General features: G+C 43.1%; 2 protein-coding genes across 2 annotated transcripts in view; one reads left to right on the top strand and one right to left on the bottom strand.

Annotated features, from left to right (window-relative positions):
• LOC311230983 (large ribosomal subunit protein uL10-like) overlaps window positions 1-22,913 on the bottom strand; it is a 30,116-nt gene extending 7,203 nt beyond the window's left edge. Inside the window, exon 1 of the mRNA XM_084317443.1 lies at window positions 22,822-22,913. Coding sequence (XP_084173569.1) covers window positions 22,822-22,851 — 30 coding nt within the window. The 5' untranslated portion in view covers window positions 22,852-22,913. The remainder of the gene's footprint in view (window positions 1-22,821) is intronic.
• The window catches only part of LOC311230982 (phosphatidate phosphatase LPIN2), a 51,786-nt gene continuing 43,983 nt past the window's right edge, over window positions 18,675-26,477 (top strand). The window contains exon 1 of the mRNA XM_084317442.1: window positions 18,675-18,702. The gene's annotated coding sequence lies outside the window, so the exon portion shown is untranslated. The remainder of the gene's footprint in view (window positions 18,703-26,477) is intronic.

The following is a 26,477-nucleotide window of genomic DNA, read 5'->3' as shown; positions in this document are numbered from 1 at the left end:
ACCGACGCGAGTGCAAGCAGCTATTAAGCGTGTGGTGGCTGACGTCGGTAAACAAGCAGAGTTGACGCGCGAGGCTGCAAAAAATTCGACTGTCGTGAAACCAAAACACACCGCAGTTTTTAATTATTTTACACAACTATTGTTACCCTGCCATGTGGCGGACAGACATCTCAGACCTCGCAGATGTCACTCGGCCAACCGCGGAGCGAGCCTCCGGAGCGTGCAGCGTCCTGCGCGAGTCGCTGAGTGATTACTGCGTGGTGCAGGGATTAAAGCAAAAAACTATTTTTTTCAGGCCAAGTCATATTCTTATTTTAACCTCTACTGTTTTTTTTATAGAGTTAGCGTTTTAAGGGAGCCTACTTGTAGAGCCTACTGTCCTGACTGTGACTATAGATCCTACTGTTGTGGTTGTTGTGCCAGGCAGGGAGGCTGTGTGCTGGAGAGCGTGAATGCAAGTCTTGTGGCTAGCTTCTGATTGATGGCGAGCTAGCACCCTTTTCCCATTACTTTGAACCATGAACTAAACGGCTTGTTATCATACAAACAAGGGACTAAACACGTTTCACAATTATGCCACAACAACGGACAGTCTCTTCCCCACAGTTTGTATATATTTTTTACCACCCACCCCCTCCTAATGTACAGTCTCCTCCTCATCATATGTATATATTTACCGTTAGTACTGTATATTTGCATATCGCATATGTGACAAATGTAACAGTACTACATACCTGTAAGTCATGTGGGGCGGCTACGTGGCGTAGTGGGCAAGGCGCTCGCCACGAATGACGGAGACGCTGGGCTTGCCTGTTCGAGCCCAGCGCTCCACATTGCTTTCAGTTTAGCTGGTCGTTCATACTAATACACATTGGCCGTATTAGGGGGTGGGAAACTGATGGGTGGGGATCGGGCGTTGTGGACAGCGACTCCTACAGGTCGGTTGGTGCGCCTGCGCAGTAGAATCAGGAAGTGTCAGGGGCAGCGTGAGCCTCCCACGCGTTACTCCTCGCCACTGAGAGATCGAGCTGCGCAGGTGAAAAGATGCGACTGCTGTTACCTCAAGTACTTGTGCTATGTATAATAATAATAATAAATCAAATTTATATAGCACCTTTCATAGAACCCAAGGTCGCTTTACAATCAGGACAAAAAATAGGGCAAGGAAAGTAGGGGGGGAGGGGGAAGAGGGGATGAGGGAAAGTAGGGGATAATGGACCTAATTTAATCTAAAACTAACTGATGGGGAAAGCCTTGGTGAAGAGGTGTGTTTTTAGAGCGGATTTGAAGGTGTCCAGGGTTGGGGCGTTGCGGATTTCGGGGGGGGAGAGAGTTCCAGAGGGTAGGGGACGCCACGCTGAAGGCTCTGTCCCCAAAAGTCCGTAACCTGGTGCGAGGGATGGAGAGGAGACCTAGATCAGAGGATCGTAGGTTCCGGGATGGAGTGTACTGGTGGAGGAGATCAGACAGGTACCGGGGGGCGAGGGCATGGAGGGATTTGTAGGTGAGGAGCAGGAGTTTGAAGGTGATGCGGAACCTGACTGGAAGCCAGTGGAGATGGATGAGGGTGGGGGTGATGTGCTGCCAGGGCTTGGTGTGAGTGAGAACCCTGGCAGCTGAGTTCTGGACATACTGGAGCCTGTCCAGGGCTTTGCTGAGTACCACGAACAGGACTCCATTACAATAGTCCAACCGGGAGGTGACAAATGAGTGGATCAGGGATCATGGATCATGACTTAGTCCACATTGCAGCCGGCTTGTGGGAGGCAAGAAACGGCGTTCGTGACAGGGGAGGGTTGAATTGGATGATACGAAATTGGGATGAGAAAATATAGAAAATGGGAGAAAAAGTGGATTAAAAAAAAATACCTGTAAGTCATGCATGTCCCTATGCCATAAATGTTATGATGTCATTTATGTCATAAATGTCACTATGAATTGAAAATTGGGGACCCTGATGATGTAAACAAGACAAACATCTTTCTCTGGTCTGCATCCCCTTAACACGCGTGTATTGAGCCATACTGTATTGTACCCATTCTGCAATCTGTTAATAAAATGTTCAATCAATATTTAACAGATTGCAGAATGGGTACAATACAGTACGGCTCAATACACACAATTGTTAAGGGGATGCAGACCAGAGAAAGACGTTTGTCTTGTTTACATCAGGGTCCCCCATTTTCAATTCATAGTGACATTTATGACATTGACATCATGACATTTATGGCATAGGGACATACATGAATATAGTAATGTTACATATACAATATGCAAATATACAGTAATGTTACCCATAGATCCCGAAATATGATGGGGAGGGGACTGTACATGAAGGGGTGGGTGGGTGCGAGAAAAAATATACATACGGTGGGGAGGAGACAGTCTACAGATATACCTGTGTGATGTTGCTACAGAGTTAAGCTAATAAACGTATACTCACAACCACAGCAGGGGATTCACGTATTCTACTGTGAAGTAACACGACAATGACAAACGTGTTGTTTGTTTCTTTTTGACATAGTTGCAGAAACACGGAACAAGTTAACTCACCACTACAGCCCCCAGTAGCCTAGCCAGTCTCTTGAAACACCGCTATCTTCAAACTTCCACTCGACACGTTCTTTTGTTGGGTGGTGCTGCTCATCCTTTCATCCGAGAAAACCGCGGTGGCCGGATTAGGGCCCGCGTCCATTTTACTCCTTCCATTTAACCGACGCTATTGTTAGCTAATTGGTATAGCAGCGAGTGCACGCAGCGTGGTGGCTGTGAGTGACATCAGTAAACAAGCAGAGTTGTGATGACCGTCCGTGGTGAAACTAAAGTTTTTTTTTTATACATTTATTTTTTAGCATTTTTACAGCTTTATTGGTCACGTAGGACCGACAGAGGAGGGCGAACAGGAGGAGAGGTGGGGAGGACATGCGACAAATAACGACGGGAGCTGGGATCAAACCCGGGTCGGCCGCATAGGTGTGCGAGGCACTATGGTATGCGCCACGAGGGCGCCCCACACGCAGTTTTTAATTATTCTACACAACTATTTTGTTACCCCGTGCCACGTGGCGGACAGACCTCTCAGATGTCACTCGCCCAATATCCTCCAGCTGCACGTCCCGAGACTGCTTGGCGGCGGCGCGGTAGGAAAAAAATTCCCTCTTCCATGATATTTGGCGCCTCCGATTGGCTCAATTTTGTTTAAATCTGTATGCATCTACAAATCATATTATACCAGGTAGCCAATTCAGTCAGACTGCAAACCAAATTGACGACATGTCGTCAGCTTGTGACTGCAACTTGTTCCTGTTTGCGGACGACTCAGCCCTGCTGGTCTCTGACAGCTACAAGTTACAGGTTGAAAAAACCCTCAGCTCAGAACTAGGCAAAATCTGCATATGGCTCGCTGATGACAAACTATCATTACACATGGGCAAAACAGAGTCCATTCTCTTCGTTCTTTTCGACTCAGCAAGACAGACGGCTTCTCAGTTACAGTGGGTGACAATATTGTCACAAGGAAAGAAGATATTACCTACCTGGGTTCCATCCTAGAGGCAAATCTTTCCTGACAAAATGGCATCCAATGTAATAAAAAAAAGTCAACCAAAGAACTCGATTCTTGTACCGGATCTCCTCACTGGTAAACAAGAATACCCTGAAGACTCTGGCAGGAGCACTCATTCAGGGGTACTACGACTATGCTTGCACCTCATGGTACCAAAGCACCTCAAAGGCGCTAAAAACAAAATTACAAACATCTCAAAACAAACTGGTCAGACTACTGCTTGACCTTACTCCTAGAACCCACCTCACCCCTGCCCACTTTGACAACCTAGGATGGCTTAGAGTAGACGACAGAGTAGAGCTGCCGCGGTATTGATTATTTCCTTATCGCACAAATTTGCAAAATATTTCCTACCGCCGCGGTTTTTACCGCACGCACACAAAATTAAAAAAAGTTTGAATGCATTTTTTTTTTTTAGTAGTAGTAGTAGTCTACTCTTTATAGCATATAGCCTGCCTCTAGTCTAAATGTCTATCTTTAGAGGATGACTTTGCAGCATGAATATTGTTTGGGATTCGGCAAGCACGCATTAGTTATTGAAAGTGAAACACGGATGCGCAGTTCACTCGGTGTCGCGGGCACCCCCCCGACCCTTTCTTATTATTATTACTATAAAGTTACTACTTTATAATAAAGGCATTCGTTTTGTGGCATTGACATTATATAGTTATGCGTTCAATAACATCAGCGTATTTACCGGACCATAGCAAGCAATACTCTATTCATATCTCAGTTCCTTTCTTTGCTCAGAGCGTGCCGAGTTGTCCCATTCTGCGGTCTGTTAATAAAGTTTTCAATCAGACAAGTGTATAGAACGAAGGGCTTTTATTATAACATTCGTTGCAGACAGTAAAATCATTATGTCTCGTTTAGTACTCCTGAAGAGCGATGATAGTCCACTCCGGCGGAGAGTTAAAGCTAACGTTATTAGCTGTTGTGATGAACTGACATTCAGGACGTAAAAACGTGTGATGCGTCTCTCTTCTGACCAATCAGTGGTCTGCAATGTTTCACGTGACTTTTCTGGTACCCAATAGGGTCGCTTGGAACCTCGATAGACGAGTAGGGTATATCTGCAGAGCCGCAAGCCCAACGAGAGGAGGGTAAATTATTATTATTATTATAAAAAACAGCGGTGACGCGGTATTCTGCCTACTCTGCGGTGGCCGTGATGTAACAGCGATACCGCGGTAATGCGGTAATCGCGGCAGCTCTACGACAGAGTACAGCAACTTGCAATGGGCCTGGTCTACAAGATACACTACACGACCAAGGTACCCATGTACATGTCAAAATACTTCCCAAAGGTCAGTGAATACCACGATCACAACACCAGAGGGAGCTCCACAAATCATGTTAAACCCAGATTCGGTTCAAACAAGGGACTAAACACGTTTAGCAATTATGCCACATCAATGTGGAACGCCCTACCCAAAGCTGTAAAGGAATGTGAACACTACAGTACCCACTTTCAAAAACTCAAAAAACACCTACGGGAGACTGCAATTCGAAACTGGCCCCTGTAAATGTCCCAACACAACACCCTCCAATGTACAGTAACAATTACCAAGTATGGTCTTGTCAATATTCAAATGTACAGTTTTGCTTGTACAGTTGTACAGTGTCCCACCCCCCCCCCCTCCTACCTCCAATGTATTGTACAGTACACCCCACCCCCCCTCCAATGTACAGTTTCTACGTCAAATGTATATACTTTTTCTCTGGACTCTTTTCGTATCACAAACGGTACTGTATTTGCAAATCTGGTATGTCATAAATGTATAGATGTAGCAGTACCGTCTATCTGTATGTCATATATGTTACGATGAATTGAAAATGGGGGACCCTGATGTAAACAAGACTAAACAAGACTAAAGTCTCTCTGGTCTGCATCCCCTTAACAATTGTACCCATTCTGCAATCCGTTAATAAAGTTATCAATCAAACAAACATGTTCCGTCGCGTGTGCACAGACCAGCTCAAGCAAACCCCCCACAGGGCTTGTATTTTGGTCTTGCACTTCTTTCTTTGTTATGCAAAGACTAGGTGATACGAACAGGTGTTCTGCGAAATTCTACTACCTGCTGAATTCTGCTGCCAGCGCTCCTGCACTTGCGCATGACCCACAATCGTTCTCTACAATATTCTGCCACCTTGCTGACGAACGTCTTGTTGATATATCTTAAACATATGTTTTTCATTGCACCTTTTGAACTGTATACCTATACGCATGTAAATATTTGCATGTAATTGGCTTTGCAGCCGAATGTATTTGTAGATGATAAAATGTCGGTACTACACCTGTTGAAATTCGGAGTGAACTATAGGGTGACGTCACCCAGCTGTCCAAAGATATAGGCGATTCGCGCTACGGCAGCAGTTCTCAGCAGAGTAGTAGAACACCGGGTACTTGGCACACGGCGCGACAGTAGAGTGAAAGCTGTGAACGCATTTTTTGTGTGCGCGCACTTCTGCTCAGCGAACTGCTAGGACGGCGTGGTACCGAGTGGTACTGGTACCACCACTGCAACACTGCTAACATGAGTCAATGGTACAGAATTTACCATTAGGCTTAGGGTATCCTAGGCTAGGTATAACTTTTATTTTAGAGCAAATCATAATCTTTTGACAGAGCTGGGCCATCCGCTTACCTGCGACTGCGAGGTAGGGTCTCCTCACGTGAAAGAAGTTAAGAACAAGCAGGGAGTGATCATTTATTATATACCAACGTGAGTAACCAATCACAGTAGAGTAAAGGGCGGTAACCCCTCAGTGATTGGAAAAGGTTTCTGTCCATCATTTAAATTGCGAACGTACCTCCGGCTGCTTGATTGATTGATTGATTGAAAAGTTTATTAACAGATTGCAGAATGGGTACATAGTAGACTACAGTACAGTACAGCTCAATACAATTGTTAAGGGGATGCAGACCAGAGAATGACTTTTGTCTTGTTTACATCAGGGTCCCCCATTTTCAATTCATCATAAATTCATCAGGAACTTCACCCAAAGTATAAGAGCTATTATTATTATTATTATTATTATTATTATTATTATTATTATTATTATTATTATTATTATTATTATTATTATTATTATTATTATTATTATTATTATTATTATTATTATTATTATTATTATTATTATTATTATTATTATTATTATTATATTATTATTATTACTATTATAATCATAAATTCTCCATTTATAGGCTACAGGAACTCACTTAACTGTGTTTTTATTTTGTTATTGGTGTGTATGTGTATGTGTATGTGTGTGTGTATATTTGTACTACTCCTGTTGGGGCCTCTTGGACCAGATCGACATTGTAAATAAGAAACCTGTTCTTAATGTTTTATCTGGCTAAATAAAGGTTAAATTAAATAAATAATCTAATCTAATCTAATAGATGAGATCTGATGGTTTAACAGGAAAACTGGCCTTTGGCCTCAACATGGTTTTAGTTTAGTTGGTCTATTGTCACGAATCTTTTACATAAACATCTTTCAAATGTATATTTAAAATGTCCAAGCACTGCCTTTTTACAAAATGAAAGCTTAAACAAAGTAGGCCAGTATATTAGTTTCGAATTGCAGCCTCCCGTAGGTGCTCTTTAAGAGCGGTTTTGAATGTGGGTAGGGATTCACATTCCTTTACAGCTTTGGGTAGGGCGTTCCACATTGATGTGGCATAATTGCGAAACATGTTTAGTCCCTTGTTTGAGCCGAATCGGGTTTAACATGATTTGTTGAGCTTCCTCTGGTGTTGTGGTCGTGGTATTCACTGACCTTTGGGAAGTATTTTGACATATACATGGGTACCTTAGTCGTATAGTGTATCTTGTAGACCAGGCCCATTGCAAGTTGCTGTAATCTGTCGTATACTCTAAGGCAAGCCATCCTAGGTTGTCAAAGTGGGCAGGGGTGAGGTGGGTTCTAGGGGTAAGGTCAAGTAGTAGTCTGACCAGTTTGTTTTGTGATGTTTGTAATCTTGTTTTTATAGCCTTTGAGGTGCTTTGGTACCATGAGGTGCAGGCATAGTCGTAGTACCCTTGAATGAGTGCTCCTGCCAGAGTCTTCAGGGTGTTCTTGTTTACCAGAGAGGAGATCCGGTACAATAATCTAGTTTTGTCACAGGAAAGATTTGCCTCTAGGATGGAACCCAGGTAGGTAATTTCATCTTTCCTTGTGACAATGTTGTCACCCACTGTAACTGAGAAGCCGTCTGTCTTGCTGAGTTTGTTATTTGAACCGAAGAGAATGGACTCTGTTTTGCCCATGTGTAATGATAGTTTGTTATCAGCGAGCCATATGCAGATTTTGCCTAGTTCCGAGCTGAGGGTTTTTTCAACCTGCAACTTGTTCTTGTCAGAGACCAGCAGGGCTGAGTCGTCCGCAAACAGGAACAAGTTGCAGTCACAAGCTGACGACATGTCATTTGCATAAATTAGGAACAGTAGCGGTCCTAGTATGCTTCCTTGTGGAACACCACAGCTCACTGTGAGGGGGGGGGGGGGGGGGGGTAGAGTACCTATTTACCTCCACCATCTGTTCTCTCCCCTCCAGGTGACTACTACCATAATGTCTTTATACCTGTATCACTGTACATATTAATAATACTACAACTCTGTACATACACCTTATTAGCACTATACTCAGAAGTACTAATGTATATATTTTATACCCAGTTTAATCATCTGTACATTGTATATTACTATCGCACTTTTACTCTGGTTGGATGCCAAACTTCTTTTCGTTGTACTGTACATGTGCTGAATAATGACGACAATACATTTTAATCTAATCTAATCTAATCTAATAATGGATAATTTCCTCAACACAAATCATATTCTGTCCGATCTTCAATCTGGGTTCCGTTCTGGCCATGGATGCATCACAGCCACCCTTAAGGTCCTTGACGACATCATCACTGACCTGGACAACAGGCAGGCAGGTCTGCGTTGCCAGCTTTATAGACTTAGCCAAGGCATTCGATTCAGTTGACCACAAGACCCTTCTGAGGAGGCTCTCCAGCATTGGTTTATCCCCCACCTGCTGCAACTGGTTTGCCAGCTACAAAAAATGCTCTGAACTTCATAAAAGTCAGACAAAGCTTTCCAAAAGCTCAAACAGTGAACTCCAAGCCCACGTGGTTGAACTAAAAATCCAAAGAAACAGACTAAGAAATGACGTAAACACCATGATCAGAACCGCAAAAAGAAATTTCATCAACGACAAAACTGAGGAAAACAAAAACAAACCCCGCGAACTTTGGAAATTACTCAATAATCAACTAGGCTGCAGTAAAAAACTTAAAACCAGATTCTCAAACATAAACATAAAGACGGACAACACGCTCATCACAGACAAGCTGGATGTAGCCAATTACTTAAACATCTTCTTCACAAACATAGCCACAACACTGGTAAACAAACTACCCTCCCACTCAGGGCATTATGGGGTAGAACACATAGTAGCATACTACAAAAACCTAGGGGTCCACAAAGACGACTTCAAACTTGAAATGGTAACAACCGATGAGGTACTCAAAAAATTGAGCGCCCTCCAACCTAACAAGGCCACTGGCCATGACAACATCCCCTCCAAATTCCTCAGAGACGCAGCAGCCGCCATCACCCCAGTCATCACACACATAATAAACCTCTCTATAAAACAGGGGCACGTCCCCAAGGACTTCAAAATTGCGAGAGTGACCCCTCTACACAAAAAGGGCAGCAAATTAGACCCAGGCAACTACCGCCCTGTTTCTATTCTTACCTCCATCTCGAAAGTCATGGAGAAAATAGTCTACGAACAGGTCGAAAAGTACCTGGCGGAAAAAAACCTAATCTACGAATTCCAATCTGGCTTCAGAACGTCCCACTCTACTGACACATGCCTCCTCTATTTGAACGACCACATCAAACAAGAGGTGGACGCTGGCAAATACTGCGGCATGGTCATGCTGGACCTACAAAAGGCCTTCGACACTGTCAATCACTCCATTCTAATGGACAAGCTAAAAGCAATTGGTTTTGATAGCCTATCAGTGAGCTGGATGCAATCCTACCTGGAGGGGAGAGAACAGATGGTAGAGGTAAACGGTACTCTATCCCCCCCCCTCACAGTGAGCTGTGGTGTTCCACAAGGAAGCATACTAGGACCGCTACTCTTCCTAATTTATGCAAATGACATGTCGTCAGCCTGTGACTGCAACTTGTTCCTGTTTGCGGACGACTCAGCCCTGCTGGTCTCTGACAAGAACAAATTGCAGGTTGAAAAAACCCTCAGCACGGAACTAGGCAAAATCTGCATATGGCTCGCTGATAACAAACTATCATTACACATGGGCAAAACAGAGTCCATTCTCTTCGGTTCAAATAACAAACTCAGCAAGACCGACGGCTTCTCAGTTACAGTGGGTGACAATATTGTCACAAGGAAAGACGAAATTACCTACCTGGGTTCCATCCTAGAGGCAAATCTTTCCTGTGACAAAATGGCATCCAATGTAATAAAAAAAGTCAACCAACGAACTAGATTCTTGTACCGGATCTCCTCTCTGGTAAACAAGAATACCCTGAGGACTCTGGCAGGAGCACTCATTCAAGGGTACTATGACTATGCGTGCACCTCATGGTACCAAAGCACCTCAAAGGCGCTTAAAACAAAATTACAAACATCACAAAACAAACTGGTCAGACTACTACTTGACCTGAACCCCAGAACCCACCTCACCCCTGCCCACTTTGCCAACCTAGGATGGCTTAGAGTAGACGACAGAGTACAGCAACTTGCAATGGGCCTGGTCTACAAGATACACTATACGACCGGGGTGCCCATGTACATGTCAAAATACTTCCCAAAGGTCAGTGAATACCACAACCACTACACCAGAGGAAGCTCAACAAATCATGTTAAACCCAGATTCGGCTCAAACAAGGGACTAAACACGTTTCGCAATTATGCCACAACAATGTGGAACGCCCTACCCAAAGCTGTAAAGGAATGTGAATCCCTGCCCACATTCAAAACCGCCCTTAAAGAGCACCTACGGGAGGCTGCAATTCGAAACTGGCCACCGTAAATGCCCAAAACCCCCACCACCTCCTAATAGACAGTCTCCTCCCCACCGCATGTATATATTCCCTCCCCGCCGTATGTATATTCCCCTCCCACCCACCCACCCCCTCCTAATGTACAGTCCCCTCCCCATCATATGTATATACTCTGTCAGGATCTAGGGGTAACAGTACTGTATATTTGAATACCGCCTATGTCACAAATGTATCAGTACTAAATACCTATATGTCCCTATGCCATAAATGTCATGTATGTTATGTATGTCATAAATGTCTATATGAATTGAAAATGGGGGACCCTGATGGAAACAAGACAAACGTCTTTCTCAGGTCTGCATCCCCTTAACAATTGTATGTATTGAGCCGTACTGTATTGTACCCATTCTGCAATCTGTTAAATAAAGTTTTCATTCATTCATTCATTCACCTTACTAACCGGATCCAACCGGTCAAGACAGAGAATATCCTGTTTGAGCCACTTGCCATCACTAAAGGGCTCAATCTTGGGTCCTACCCTGTTCTCCATTTATATTAATGACGTGACGAAGGCTGCAGGCAACTCTCGGATCCACCTTTATGCTGATGACACCATCCTGTATGCTTCTGGCCCTTCTCTCCATTCCGCGGCCTCCACTCTTCAAGACAGTCTCACTTCCATCGAGCAGTCCTTTCATAACCTCCACCTTCGGCTTAACACTAAAAAGACCAAATGCATCTTATTCGATCGCAAAAAGAAACCCCCCAGCCCCCCCCAAGATCCTTTGCGCTGATGACACCGAACTGTTTGTCAAGTTTGTCAAGTCCTACAAATATCTAGGGCTTTGGCTGGACTCTTCCCTTTCCCTGGCATTTCTCTTCCGTAATAAAGCTTCCTTCACACGCTCCGCAAAACTCACCTTTGTAAAGATGACTGTCTTGCCCATCCTGGACTATGGTGATGTCATCTATAAAATGGCTTCAAAGACGGCTCTACACAAACTGGACACTCTTTACCATTCTGCCATCCGCTTTGCCACCAATGCACCCTTTAATACACATCACTGTGACCTTTACAAACTGGTTGACTGGCCCTCCCTCCACACCCGCCGACTCCAACATTGGTTCCACTCCATTTACAAGACAATCCTGGGCAAGACCCCACCTTATCTTTCCTCCCTGCTCCACCTTTCTCATAGCACTTACAGCACAAGATCAAGCAAACTCATCAAATTAAACATCCCAAGCTCCAAGACCACCTTCGGCCAAAACTCCTTTCACTTTGCAGCAGCTTATAACTGGAACGCTTTTCAAGACACCCTTAAACTTACAGCTCTTACTTCACTGACTGCCTTCAAGAAAATACTCAATACGCTCTTAGTAGATCCCTTCTGCTCTTGCTGATACCCCAGTTTCACACTTGCATACATGTCTCACACACAACATACAAGCACTCATTCATCTTCATACTCGCACCTAGACACACGCATCTGTTTACATGCACATGCACGCACACACACGCACACACACACACACACACACACACACACACACACACACACACACACACACACACACACACACACACACACACACACACACACACACACACACACACACACACACACACACACACACACACACACACACACACACACACACACACACACACACACACACACACACACACACATTCACATACTTTCACCCCCCCCCTAATCCTCCCCTGTTTATTTCTTTTGTACATAGGCTGTGCATGTGTTTGTTTGTTATTTGCTTATGTGTATGATTCTTAACTGTGTTTTTATTTTGTTATTGGTGTGTATGTGTATGTATGTATATATATATATATATATATATATATATATATATATATATATATATATATATATATATATATATATATATATATATATATATATATATATATATATATATATATATATATATATATATATATATATATAGGTGGGGCGACAGTGGCTCGGGAGGTAGAGCAGTCGTCTGGCAATCCGGAGGTTCCCGGTTCGATTCCCGCTCCTCCCGGGCAGCGTGTCGATGTGTCCTTGAGCAAGACACTTAACCCCTAATTGCTCCCGATGAGCAGGTTGGCACCTTGCATGGTTGCCTCCGCCGTCGGTGTGTGAATGTGTGAGTGAATGTGTGAGTGAATGGGTAAAATGTGAGTAACAAATTGTAAAGCGCTTTGGATAAAAGCGCTATATAAAAAAGCAGCCATTTATATATATATATATATATATATATATATATATATATATATATATATATATATATATATATATATAATGTATGTATGTATGTATGTATGTATGTATGTATATATATGTATATTTGTACTCCTGTTGGGGCCTCTTGGACCAGATCGACATTGTAAATAAGAAACCTGTTCTTAACACTTTGGGTGCCGGGAGCCGTCTTTAGACGTCTTTGTTGGCCATGCTAAAGTTGCCGGGGGACGCTGTACGTCGTCTTTATATCAATATTTCAAAAATCTGCGATCGGATTCATAATGTCCCTCCGCTGGCCTGAGATCCACCAGCAGGACCCACTGAGCTCTCTGGCGGTTCAGGAGCGCCATCTGGTGGCCGATCGGCGCAAGCGCTTAACAGGAAGCGCACTAGAGGTTTTGCTAGACGTCCGTATTGCTTCCGGCCACTCGGTACATGTCCCGTGACTCTAGCTCGTCACTCTACATAGCGATCGATTGCCAATAACTCGATAAACAACATGATTTGGACGTATATACCATTATACAAGCTGGAGATGGACCGGGTAATAATATATCCCATAATGATAAAATTTCTACTCGACGATGATCGCCCAACGGCGCTCGGAGACTGGGGTGAGTTTCAGCGTGTAACGTTACCGTCTTCGATAATAACTGATATTATCAACATTTGACCCACATTAGATGATTGGTATAACGCTGCCCACGGAATTATAAACGCCCCCTCGCCCATCCGGTCAACATCAGATGACGTGTAGTAACTTCTAGAAGTACGTCTAGTTGGAATTTTTTATATCGCGCTGATTGCCATCAAACTGTATTTCATCATCAATATAATGCATTTGGGGCTATATATCACGTTCTTGAGAAAGCTGCAGAAAGAGATGAAAACATACTTATACATTAGACCATACTTTACTATGAATATGTGAATGAAAAAGTTTAACGTTGCTACACAATGAACAATACATATAGGACTTTGAATGGGCCCTAATAATGGCAATGTAGCAATAGAATTTAAAAAGTTATAGCCCTGCAAAGAAGGGGACTTTCTCCATAGACAAATAGCGCTGGCAATCTATGGTATATCATTAATTTAACCTTAGGCAACCAAAGTGTTAATGTTTTATCTGGCTAAAAAGGTTAAATTAAATAAATAATCTAATCTAATCTAATCTAATCTAATCTAATCTAATCTAATCTAATCTAATCTAATCTAATCTAATAGATGAGATCTGATGGTTTAACAGGAAAACTGGCCTTTGGCCTCAACATGGTTTTAGTTTAGTTGGCCTATTGTCACAAATCTTTTACATAACCATCTTTCAAATGTATATTTAAAATATCCAAGCACTGCCTTTTTACAAAATGAAAGCTTAAACAAAGTAGGCCAGTATATTAGTTTCGAATTGCAGCCTCCCGTAGGTGCTCTTTAAGAGCGGTTTTGAATGTGGGTAGGGATTCACATTCCTTTACAGCTTTGGGTAGGGCGTTCCACATTGATGTGGCATAATTGCTAAACATGTTTAGTCCCTTGTTTGAGCCGAATCTGGGTTTAACATGATTTGTTGAGCTTCCTCTGGTGTTGTGGTCGTGGTATTCACTGACCTTTGGGAAGTATTTTGACATATACATGGGTACCTTAGTCGTATAGTGTATCTTGTAGACCAGGCCCATTGCAAGTTGCTGTAATCTGTTGTATACTCTAAGCCAGTGCTTCTCAAACTTTTTCTGTTAGGCCCCCCTTTGGCGGACCAAAATATTTTGCCCCCCCCCCCCCTCGCCCCAACAAAATAGTCATGAAATGGGCCATGTTTAAATGTATTGAAATAACACCAATATCGTGACCTTTCAAATTGACAACACCTTCCCTCGCGAGAGCCACCTTGCCTCGCTGTGAAACAGCACTGCAGAATGGTCAGCTCCCATCTCCTCACACAGCGCAGAGAACAGGCGCGCTTTCAGGGGTTGGGTTTTGATGAAATTTACCACGTTTATAACTTCTGTCAAAACCTCATTCAGCTCAGGGCTAAGCTGTCTTGACGCTGGTGCCTCTCTGTGAATTTACAGTGCGTCCATTGCGCGTTTGGCAAGACCCCCTTGATGAGCGCCTGTAGCCCCCTCCTTTTCCCTGCCATGGCCTGCGCACCGTCAGAGCAAAAGCCCACACAGTTCTCCCATTTCAGTCCATGTTCTGTCAGGTAACTGTCAATAATTTTGAAGAGCTCATCAGCTGTCGCTCTGTTTTTGACATATTTGCAAAACAGCAGATCTTCACTCAGTGACTGGGAATTTACAAAGCGAACATAGGAAATAAGCAAACAGTATTTATTGCTGTCAGTCTTTGACAAGGCAACACGCATGTCATCCTCAAGGCTCAACTTGGCCCTATATTTTGTTTTCAGAGCTGTCATGAAAAGCCAGCTTCACACAGATATGTGGTGCTGAATGGTATCAACACCTTAACTGCTGCATCATGAGATACTTGGTACTCAGCACCACACTCTGAAACTAGCTCTCCAGGTGGTATCAGATGAGATTTCAATGAGTTCTTCCAAGAGTTTGGATGGAGTGTGTCAGGAAGCTTTGTCTCAATGTTGTCTGTAAAGTTATTTTTTATCCAGAGTAACTTGGTGATCCTTTTCTGTGTTTTATTAAATAATGATTTTCAGATTTTGAGAAATGGTCAAACTTATCCAAATATGGTATTTTCATGGAGAACAGTGCAGCTGCAACAGATAGCACTTTTCTGTAAAAAAAAGAAAAAAAAATGTAATCTCAAGGCCCCCCCTGTCATGCCTCTGCGCCCCCCACTTTGAGAAACACTGCTCTAAGCCATCCTATAGGTTGTCAAAGTGGGCAAGGGTGAGGTGGGTTCTAGGGGTAAGGTCAAGTAGTAGTCTGACCAGTTTGTTTTGTGATGTTTGTAATCTTGTTTTTAGAGCCTTTGAGGTGCTTTGGTACCATGAGGTGCAGGCATAGTCGTAGAACCCTTGAATGAGTGCTCCTGCCAGAGTCTTCAGGGTATTCTTGTTTACCAGAGAGGAGATCCGGTACAAGAATCTAGTTCGTTGGTTGACTTTTTTTATTACATTGGATGCCATTTTGTCACAGGAAATATTTGCCTCTAGGATGGAACCCAGGTAGGTAATTTCATCTTTCCTTGTGACAATATTGTCACCCACTGTAACTGAGAAGCCGTCTGTCTTGCTGAGTTTGTTATTTGAACCGAAGAGAATGGACTCTGTTTTGCCCATGTCTAATGATAGTTTGTTATCAGCGAGCCATATGCAGATTTTGCCTAGTTCCGAGCTGAGGGTTTTTTCAACCCGCAACTTGTTCTTGACATGAGACCAGCAGGGCTGAGTCGTCCGCAAACAGGAACAAGTTGCAGTCACAAGCTGACGACATGTCATTTGCATAAATTAGGAACAGTAGCGGTCCTAGTATGCTTCCTTGTGGAACACCACAGCTCACTGTGAGGGGGGGGGGGGGGGGGGGGGGTAGAGTACCGTTTACCTCCACCATCTGTTCTCTCCCCTCCAGGTGACTACTACCATAATGTCTTTATACCTGTATCACTGTACATATTAATAATACTACAACTCTGTACATACACCTTATTAGCACTATACTCAGAAGTACTAATGTATATATTTTATACCCAGTTTAATCATCTGTACATTGTATATTACTACCGCACTTTTACATTTGCACTCTGGTTGGATGCCAAACTTCTTTTCGTTGTACTGTACATGTGCTGAATAATGACGACAATACATTTTAATCTAATCTAATCTAATCTAATAATGGATAATTTCCTCAACACAAATCATATTCTGTCCGATCTTCAATCTGGGTTCCGTTCTGGCCATGGATGCATCACAGCCACCCTTAAGGTCCTTGACGACATCATCACTGCGTTGCCAGCTTTATAGACTTAGCCAAGGCATTTGATTCAGTGGACCACAAGACCCTTCTGGGGAGGCTCTCTAGCATTGGTTTATCCCCCACCTGCTGCAACTGGTTTGCCAGCTACCTTACTAACCGGATCCAACCGGTCAAGACAGAGAATATCCTGTTTGAGCCACTTGCCATCACTAAAGGGCTCAATCTTGGGTCCTACCCTGTTCTCCATTTATATTAATGACGTGACGAAGGCTGCAGGCAACTCTCGGATCCACCTTTATGCTGATGACACCATCCTGTATGCTTCTGGCCCTTCTCTCCATTCCGCGGCCGCCACTCTTCAAGACAGTCTCACTTCCATCGAGCAGTCCTTTCATAACCTCCACCTTCGGCTTAACACTAAAAAGACCAAATGCATTTTATTCGATCGCAAAAAGAAACCCCCCAGCCCCCCCCAAGATCCTTTGCGCTGATGACACCGAACTATTTGTCAAGTTTGTCAAGTCCTACAAATATCTAGGGCTTTGGCTGGACTCTTCCCTTTCCCTGGCATTTCTCTTCCGTAATAAAGCTTCCTTCACACGCTCCGCAAAACTCACCTTTGTAAAGATGACTGTCTTGCCCATCCTGGACTATGGTGATGTCATCTATAAAATGGCTTCAAAGACGGCTCTACACAAACTGGACACTCTTTACCATTCTGCCATCCGCTTTGCCACCAATGCACCCTTTAATACACATCACTGTGACCTTTACAAACTGGTTGACTGGCCCTCCCTCCACACCCGCCGACTCCAACATTGGTTCCACTCCATTTACAAGACAATCCTGGGTAAGACCCCACCTTATCTTTCCTCCCTGCTCCACCTTTCTCATAGCACTTACAGCACAAGATCAAGCAAACTCATCAAATTAAACATCCCAAGCTCCAAGACCACCTTCGGCCGAAACTCCTTTCACTTTGCAGCAGCTTATGACTGGAACGCTTTTCAAGACACCCTTAAACTTACAGCTCTTACTTCACTGACTGCCTTCAAGAAAATATTCAATACGCTCTTAGTAGATCCCTTCTGCTCTTGCTGATACCCCAGTTTCACACTTGCATACATGTCTCACACACAACATACAAGCACTCATTCATCTTCATACTCGCACCTAGACACACGCATCTGTTTACATGCACATGCACGCACACGCACGCACACGCACACGCACACACACACACACACACACACACACACACATTCACATACTTTCACCCCCCCTTAATCCTCCCCTGTTTATTTCTTTTGTACATATAGGCTATGCATGTGTTTGTTTGTTATTTTCTTATGTGTATGATTCCTAACTGTGTTTTTATTTTGTTATTGGTGTGTATGTGTATGTGTATGTATGTATATATATATATATATAATGTATGTATGTATATATATGTATATTTGTACTCCTGTTGGGGCCTCTTGGACCAGATCGACATTGTAAATAAGAAACCTGTTCTTAATGTTTTATCTGGCTAAATAAAGGTTAAATTAAATAAATAATCTAATCTAATCTAATCTAATCTAATCTAATCTAATAGATGAGATTTGATGGTTTAACAGGAAAACTGGCCTTTGGCCTCAACATGGTTTTAGTTTAGTTGGTCTATTGTCACGAATCATTTACATAACCATCTTTCAAATGTATATTTAAAATATCCAAGCACTGCCTTTTTACAAAATGAAAGCTTAAACAAAGTAGGCCAGTATATTATGCATGACCGCACGCTTTATTTACAAAACAAACATAAGAGGCGGGTTGTTTTCCTTCTCCTTTCCTCTCATTGGCTGCGCCGCTGAATGACATTTTCTTCCTTTTCACGGAAAACTTTGCGCACGCGCACAGTGTGCTAGGAAGCATCATTCTGAAAGACAGCCCGAGAAGGTAAGAGAACAAGCCCCATTCTAAGTAATCACTTCTAATAATGATTAGACATCCAACTGAAATGGGGGATAATGAATTGTTTTGATGTAGCTTTGAAATAGTAAATTGTAATATTATTTGAAATAGTAAAGCCACGTTGGCTGGTTAGTTAGTTCCTTATCTGTCTTGTCTGGTCTTGCTACGCAAACAAAACTGACAACAACACGTAACGTTAAAGTTGGCTTCTCTTTCCAGCCTCGTCCCAAATATGTTGACAATAAATGACTTATAGTGTTGCTAAATGTATCCAACATTAGGACTGTGTTGCCGAGTAGCTAGTGCTGTTTTAAATATGCTGTCTGGTTTAAATGCAACAATTGTAACTAGTTTAGCTAGTAGTTGAATTGAGATATTGACCCCCCTTGAACAGACACGTAGGTTATAGATAAGTGCAGTTTCGACTGGAAACATTGCAAAAAAAAGATCAACATTGCATTGCGTCATCATAGAGCCTCAGCGTAATCGTCTTGACCGACAGGTTTGCTTTACGAGTTTCAGAAGTTGTGTAAATTCAACCAGTAAGCCTTGTATGTATGTAGTCTCTCTGTTGGTTGAGACATACACAGCATAAGAAGAGGGTAAATCTTAGGCTGGCTGGACAAAAGAATATGGTGTACATTGTTGAATCACTTTGCATTAAGGTGATCTACTGACTGCACACAGTAACAAAGGCAAGGCTTCCTCCAACATCCCCTACTGGCTCAAGAAGGCCTTGTTGTGCAACTTGTGGGAAATAAAGGCAAAGACACGTAGGGAGAAAAAAGTATGACAAAGGGGAAAAGTGATGAAATTGGGTTAAACTTGTTGCAATATAATGACACAGTTGACCAGACATCCACAAAGTCCCCTGGCATTCAGTTTTAGGGCCTACTGTTATCTCCGTAGGGCTGCTATTCTGGGGGGGTAGTAACCTGAGGGTGTTTGCATATTAGGTATGATTGCTTTGTACCATGCCTGAGCATGCCCCCCTCTCTCCACTCCCCCGCCAGCCAGCTTCCACACTAGGAATGATGTTCCGTACCTGAGTACACTTGAGTTCAATGGCTAACTGTACCTGAGTTGACTGAGTACACTTGAGTTCAATGGCTAACTACTGTACCCTAGTACGCGAGTTCAATGACTAACCAAACGCTAGTACACTTGAGTTCAATCAATGGCTAACTGTATCCTAGTACACTTGAGTTCAATGGCTAACTACTGTACCCTAGTACACAAGTTCAATGACTAACCAAACGCTAGTACACTTGAGTTCAATGGCTAACTGTATCCTAGTACACTTGAGTTCAATGGCTAACCATACCTGAGTACACTTGAGTTCAATGGCTAACCATACCTGAGTACACTTGAGTTCAATGGCTAACCGTACCTGAGTACACTTGAATTCAATGGCTAACTGTACCCGAGTACACTTGAGTTCAATGGCTTCAATGGCTAACTGTACCCGAGTACACTTGAGTTCAATGGCTAACCATACCTGAGTACACTTGAGTTCAATGGCTAACTGTATCCTAGTACACTTGAGTTCAATGGCTAACCGTACCTGATTACACTTCAGTTCAATGACTAACCAAGCGCTAGTACAATTGAGTTCAATGGCTAACCGTACGCTAGTACACTTGAGTTCAATGGCTAAATGTACCCTAGTACACTTGAGTTCAATGGCTAACTGTATCCTAGTACACTTGAGTTCAATGGCTAACCGTACCTGATTACACTTCAGTTCAATGGCTGAATGAATGAATGAAAACTTTATTTAACAGATTGCAGAATGGGTACAATACACTGTACGGCTCAATACACACAATTGTTAAGGGGATGCAGACCAGAGAAAGACGTTGTCTTGTTTACATCAGGGTCCCCCATAGGCTAACCATACCTAACTTCAGTTCAATGGCTAACTGTATCCTAGTACACTTGAGTTCAATGGCTAACCGTACCTGATTACACTTCAGTTCAATGGCTAACCGTACGCCAGTACACTTGACCCGTCCTCCAGACCACCTCTTGGAGTGGACTCACCTGGGCCACGGTTGGTTGATCTGGTACACACCTTGTTCACAACTTTACACTAATGAACTGGACTCTGATCCGGCCCCCCGGGTCCCTGGTGATGAAAGCTCCCTGTAGGTTAGCAAATCTGTTGTAAGTCAGTCGGTCGGTGGTTCAAATCCCTGTAACTCTGTTCCCTCCATCATCTATCATCTGTCTTCTACCCACGAGCAAGGCATGTTACCCCCCTGCTCGTTGGCCAACCGTGTAGAGTGTGTGTTGTGCTGAGCAGCTTTGACTGTAATGTGTGAATGTGTTTCAGCTAACTGTGTGAAGGTTCAGCAGGGGGGGGGGGGGGCAATAGATCACTGCACTTCCGCGTTACATTGAAGCTCATGGGAGAGAGAGCGGGGGGAGAAAATGAATGAATGTGGATGAGAGCCTTGACATTAAGTGGTACTGGTTGTAGCTAGCTGTGGGGTGCTGGAGACATGATGATCCAATATACTTTTATACGCCTGAGTCTCCTGAACACGGAGAGACTAGTCCCAAATCGATTGGCACTTTCTTGGCCAAGCTATAGTCACTTTTTCGCATCTACTCCTGAACTCCGCAGGCGCAGATTGCCCACGGAGTCTCTCTGGATTGTCCAGAGGTCTAGGTTCATCACTCTGCGCGCCGCGTAGTTCGGGAGGGGGTGTGGAAAAGTTACTATAGTAAGTGCCAATCGATTTGGGATTGGTCTCTCCGTGTTCAGCAGACTCGGGCGTATAAAAATCTATTGGATCATGTCTCCAGCACCCCCACAGTTGTAACTTTACAACCACTTAAAGGAATACGCCAACTTTTTGGGAAATTAGCGTATCATTAATTTTCTCCCCCGCTCTCTCTCTCCCATGATTTCAGAATACCGGTCTATAGGGCTGCTCCATTATGGCAAACGTAATAATCATGATTATTTTGATTGATATTGAAATCACGATTATTAAACACACCATCACTCACTGATTTGAGAACATTATATGACAACGAAGACGTTTCAAAAGCGTGCCGTGGCTCCCCCCTCCCTCTCAACACGGGCTGAAGCTACTGTTTGTGAAGGAAGAGTGCGCTGCATTTACAACACATGACAAAATGAGAGCAACACGGCATGTAGCACAATAATCATTCTATCTGGATTATCTTGTTTTCATGATCGTTTGAAGACAAAATCATAATTGAAATTGAAACTTGATTAATCATCCCAGCCCTACTGGGCAATATGAAAACAATATCACTATAATCATCTGGAATTTCCCCGGTATCGATATATATAAATTCCAGATGATTATAGTGATATGCATTATTTTTATATATATATATATATATATATCGCAATATGCATCAAGATCGCAAGATTAGCCGAAATTCACAGAAATTCCATTTCTGTTCATCACATTGAACTGCGTGACATCGAACCAAAACTCTATTATTTATTTTCAAATAACATCCCCTCAAATATTGAAGATCTCATTCTGAGAGAAATCTGGTTGTTACATCATTAATTTAGATGACAGAATTGTGCACAATGGTCTCACAATATAATACATTTCATCACGACAGGATCCCTACATGATAAACAATAATATTGAATTATCGCTCGACACCTACAACCTACATAGGGTAAAAAAAAATAAAAATAAAAGGATGTGTAGTAGGCGTGCTTGTGCTGCACAGAGGCATAATAACACAGTGTCTATAGTCTGGCTCCCTGTAGCCATGTGGTTTCTGGTTCTCCTTATCTTCTGCCCTCCCTCCTTCACATAAAGCAAGTGCTTTCTCTTAGTATCGCTCTACTACATCAAGTTCCCCGACAGAAGCCTGAATTAGCACCGATAACTCCCACAGTGAGGATCCTTCCAGTGGTGTTTTTTTTTAAACGATTATTATTATTATCTTTGACAGTAGATCAGTCTCTTGATGAGCCACCTGAGGCTAATAGTCTGTGGCTCTGGAATGTTGTAGACGAGGCGGATGATCCACGCGGCCCCGCTGCGGCCTGCCCTGTCGTCTGGACCTGCCAGTAGCGTCCCGGCGTGGTAGTAGACATACCTGTTTGTGTTTGTCGCCATTATCCCCCATCGAAGTTTCAAAGTCACTGGTGTGAAATTGTCCAAAGCCGACCGGCCGCGTTCCTCCACATACACACTCCTCTGGACGTCCCCATGTCCCCATGTCCACAGAGAGAGTCCCTCACCTCTTGACTGCCTGGAGAGCTGTGGTCAAGCCCAGAATAGGTCTGGTGATCGCTCACAGTAAGGGTGTGTGTGTGTGTGTGTGTGTGTGTGTCTGTGTAAAGCGCTATCTGAATAGAGGGTGCGAGCCTTTCAGAAACTGCTGGTCTGGCTGTCATGTGCAGCACGAGAGGGGAAGTGTGATTTTGGTGCGTGTGTGTGAGGATGGGGGGTATGTGTGTGTGTCCGTGTGTGTGTGTGTGAGAGAGTGGCAGGGGGAGGGGTGGTGTGTGAGTGAATATACTGGGACTCTCTTATTGCTGGCCAGCTGGGAACAGAGAGGCCTAGATGTAGACCAGTGTTGATCCTGATGAATACAGATCAAACAGAACAGCCAGGACAGGAGCTGGAGCCGCTATCCAGTGTAGCTTAGCACTTTGGGCTAATCTACAGTGTACCAAGGCCTTGTATAGGCCCCAGTTGTGAAAGCTAACAGAATGTAGCCCAGTGTCCTGCCAGAGGGAGATATGGAGGGCTAACTGGACTGAGCCTAGGCGGAACCGAGGATTCTGGGGGATGACGGAGATAGTGGCGTCTGATGGCGGAAGGGGGGTCGAGGGAACAAGGCCTTGTTGGGAAGGGACACCTGCATCCTTCACTCTGGGTAAGACACTGGTGTTGCGGTGCTTTTAGACCAGAGATGCTTTGTACTGTGTGAGGGCATGTGTTCGCACAGGTCCAGCTTGCCTAAGTTCCAGTCCAAGCTTAGGTCCAGCTTGCCTAGGTTTTAGACCAAGCTTAAGTCCATCTTGCCTATGTTTTAGACACGCTTTAGTACATCCTAAGTTTTAGCCCAAGCATAAGTCCATATAGCCAACATTTTACTAGTCTACTTGTAGGTAGCCTATGTTTAGCCTAGGCTTTTGCCATCCATCCATCCCAGTTGAGATGACTGGCTTGCATTCTTACCCCTTACGTGAGTGGATTGTGAGAATCAAACTATAATTGAACCCTTGCACTATATGGCGATATGAAGAACCATATACCATATGAGAAAATTCAAATTGTAAATCCGGATTTGTTTTGGCAGTCTGAGAGTTGTATGTTGAGTTGTTTTTTTGTGGAGGACATCTTCAGTTTTGCAGGATTTTTGGAGAAAGCATGGCACTTGAGACAAAACACACTATATCCTAATCCTATATAATTGTATATGAATTCCTCTTGTTTCTTTGTTTACATACGTTGCTTACATTTTGACAGTTTTACAGTTATATTACGTTTTATTGTATTTTTTTTGTGGCCATCTTGGTCTATATGTCATTTATTTGTCAAGTAATTTGTCAAGTATACTATTTAGGGGTGTAACGGTACACAAAAACCACGGTACGGTACGTACCTCGGTTTTGAAGTCAAGGTTCGGTACAGGTTTTCGGTACAGTGGGGGAACGTTTGGCTTTCCATGTTCCACTCAGGGGTGATGTAGTGTGCTGTAACTAATTGTACTTGTAGGGCTGTCAACGAATATTGACTTGTACATTCTTTTGAATAATAATAATTATATAAGATTGCGGGAAAAAACAGCCCCCGGTGGGCGGTCGTTAGTGGTTAGCATACCGTTGTATTCGTTCGGTACACAGCCGTTCGGTACGGTACGGTACACAATGAAACAGTTCGGTACGGATACATGTACCTTTACACCCCTAAAACGATTATATACTTATTGTTTATGTGTCTTGTAACTTAGTTGTAAGCCCATATGGGCTGGGCATACACCTGTATGTAAGACACGAAAATAAAAAACATCAAATCAAATCATATAGCCTGCCTCCGCTTTGATATGTTGTGAACAGCCCATGTTGTGAAGTAGTATGAGTGAGCACAACACTCTTTCTGTACACTATTGCTCTTCCTCCTTTGGCTGTATGTATGTTGCACAATATGTTGAAACATATAGGCAGAACCTTATATCTAGGTTATAAGGTTGTGTGAGTCATAGTATGACGGGCTGCGGAAATTACCTCACCAGATCTTACTGGTCTTGCATTGATGGACTTTATGATACGACTCTTATGATATAGTCCTTGTTTGCTCTCCCAGCCATTGATCTTTAACCCATTAATCATCAAGACCAGACTCCAAAGGTCAATAAAGCTCAAATGAAACGTGAGACTGCTTAGTTTGCAGTTCTACTTGAGGAAGGCTCTCTCGTGGTCAACTGTGTGGAACAGCTTGAGGTTTACTATCGCTTGGAACAGTGGCATCTTATTCCTGAGTCTTTGTGTATCCTGGTAAGTAAGAGGCCTATAGAAAACACAGCCCTGTCTAGTTTACTTGCTGCATAGCATATGATGAGCTACATTGAATTGAAGTTTCTGTTTCTTTGCTAGCTGACGTATCCTCATCATTTATCATTCATGTTCTGTGGCAAATGTAGAGTTTGTGAGAAACATGTAAAATGATAGGAGGGTGTTTTTACCTCAGAAAATGATGATATGAAATATGTCAGCAGGCAAATTTGTAAGAGGACTCCTGGTATAAAATAGGACTAGATGTGGCATAGGCTTTGGCTCCTCCTATGCAGTTCTTGAAACTCTAGAAATGTAATTCGGGAAAATGTAGGTTATTTGATAATTTCCAGGTATTTTTTTGAAAAGTGTGGAAAGGTAAGGGATTGCTACTAAACAGTCCTACTAAACATTCAACCACGTCTGGCATTTGACACGGCCTATCGTTATATGTTGTTGTGAATTATCTTCAGCTATATAGTTATATGGCCTTGTTTACACTCATACTCTACACCCATCCGCTGTCAGCACGCACCATACTGAACAGAATCAAATCCTGTCCATGTCAGGATAATGTCTTGAAATGGGACATGTGTTTGAAGGAACCCTGTGAATAGCTTATTAAAGGGATAGTTCAGAATAGCCCTATTTCTAAAAAAAATTGTTCCCTTTCAAAAGAGGCCAGACTTGTGCATCTGCTACAAATGGTTCCAGAATAGTGTCCAATTTACTTTCAGTATGCAATCGACAGGCGTTTTATGCTAAATCTGCAGGACTGTTAAGAGGTTAACAGACTGTTAGCTAGCGGGCTGTAACCAGCATGCCATTCAGCGGTGTAACAGTTAATAATGGGTCTCCTCTCAATAAACTACATGATGAATGCTGGTAAAAACAAGGGAAATATATGTATATTATATTTATTTTACACAAAACGATAATCATAAACTATCTGTTTTTTTATAATTAAATTCGAGCCATGCTGTTCCTCATACTAGCTTTGGATAGTTAGCCACAAACCAATGCAAAGTCAATAGGGTCAAGCTCCTGACTGTACAAGCTGACCGAAGCTCACTGAAATCTACTTTGTGCTGCACTGTGAAGTGGATTTCAGGGAAGCTTCAGTCAGCTTGTACAGACACTGAGGTGCTTGACCCCATTGACTTTGCATTGGTTTGTGGCTAAATATCCAGAGCTGGTATGAGGAACAGCATGGATGTGAAATAACTCTACCAATCAACATAATCATTAG

This window comes from Notolepis coatsorum (genome assembly GCF_963971535.1).
Source record: "Notolepis coatsorum genome assembly, chromosome: 6".
NCBI lineage: Eukaryota > Metazoa > Chordata > Actinopteri > Aulopiformes > Paralepididae > Notolepis > Notolepis coatsorum.
This window is presented reverse-complemented; position numbering and strand designations above follow the sequence as displayed.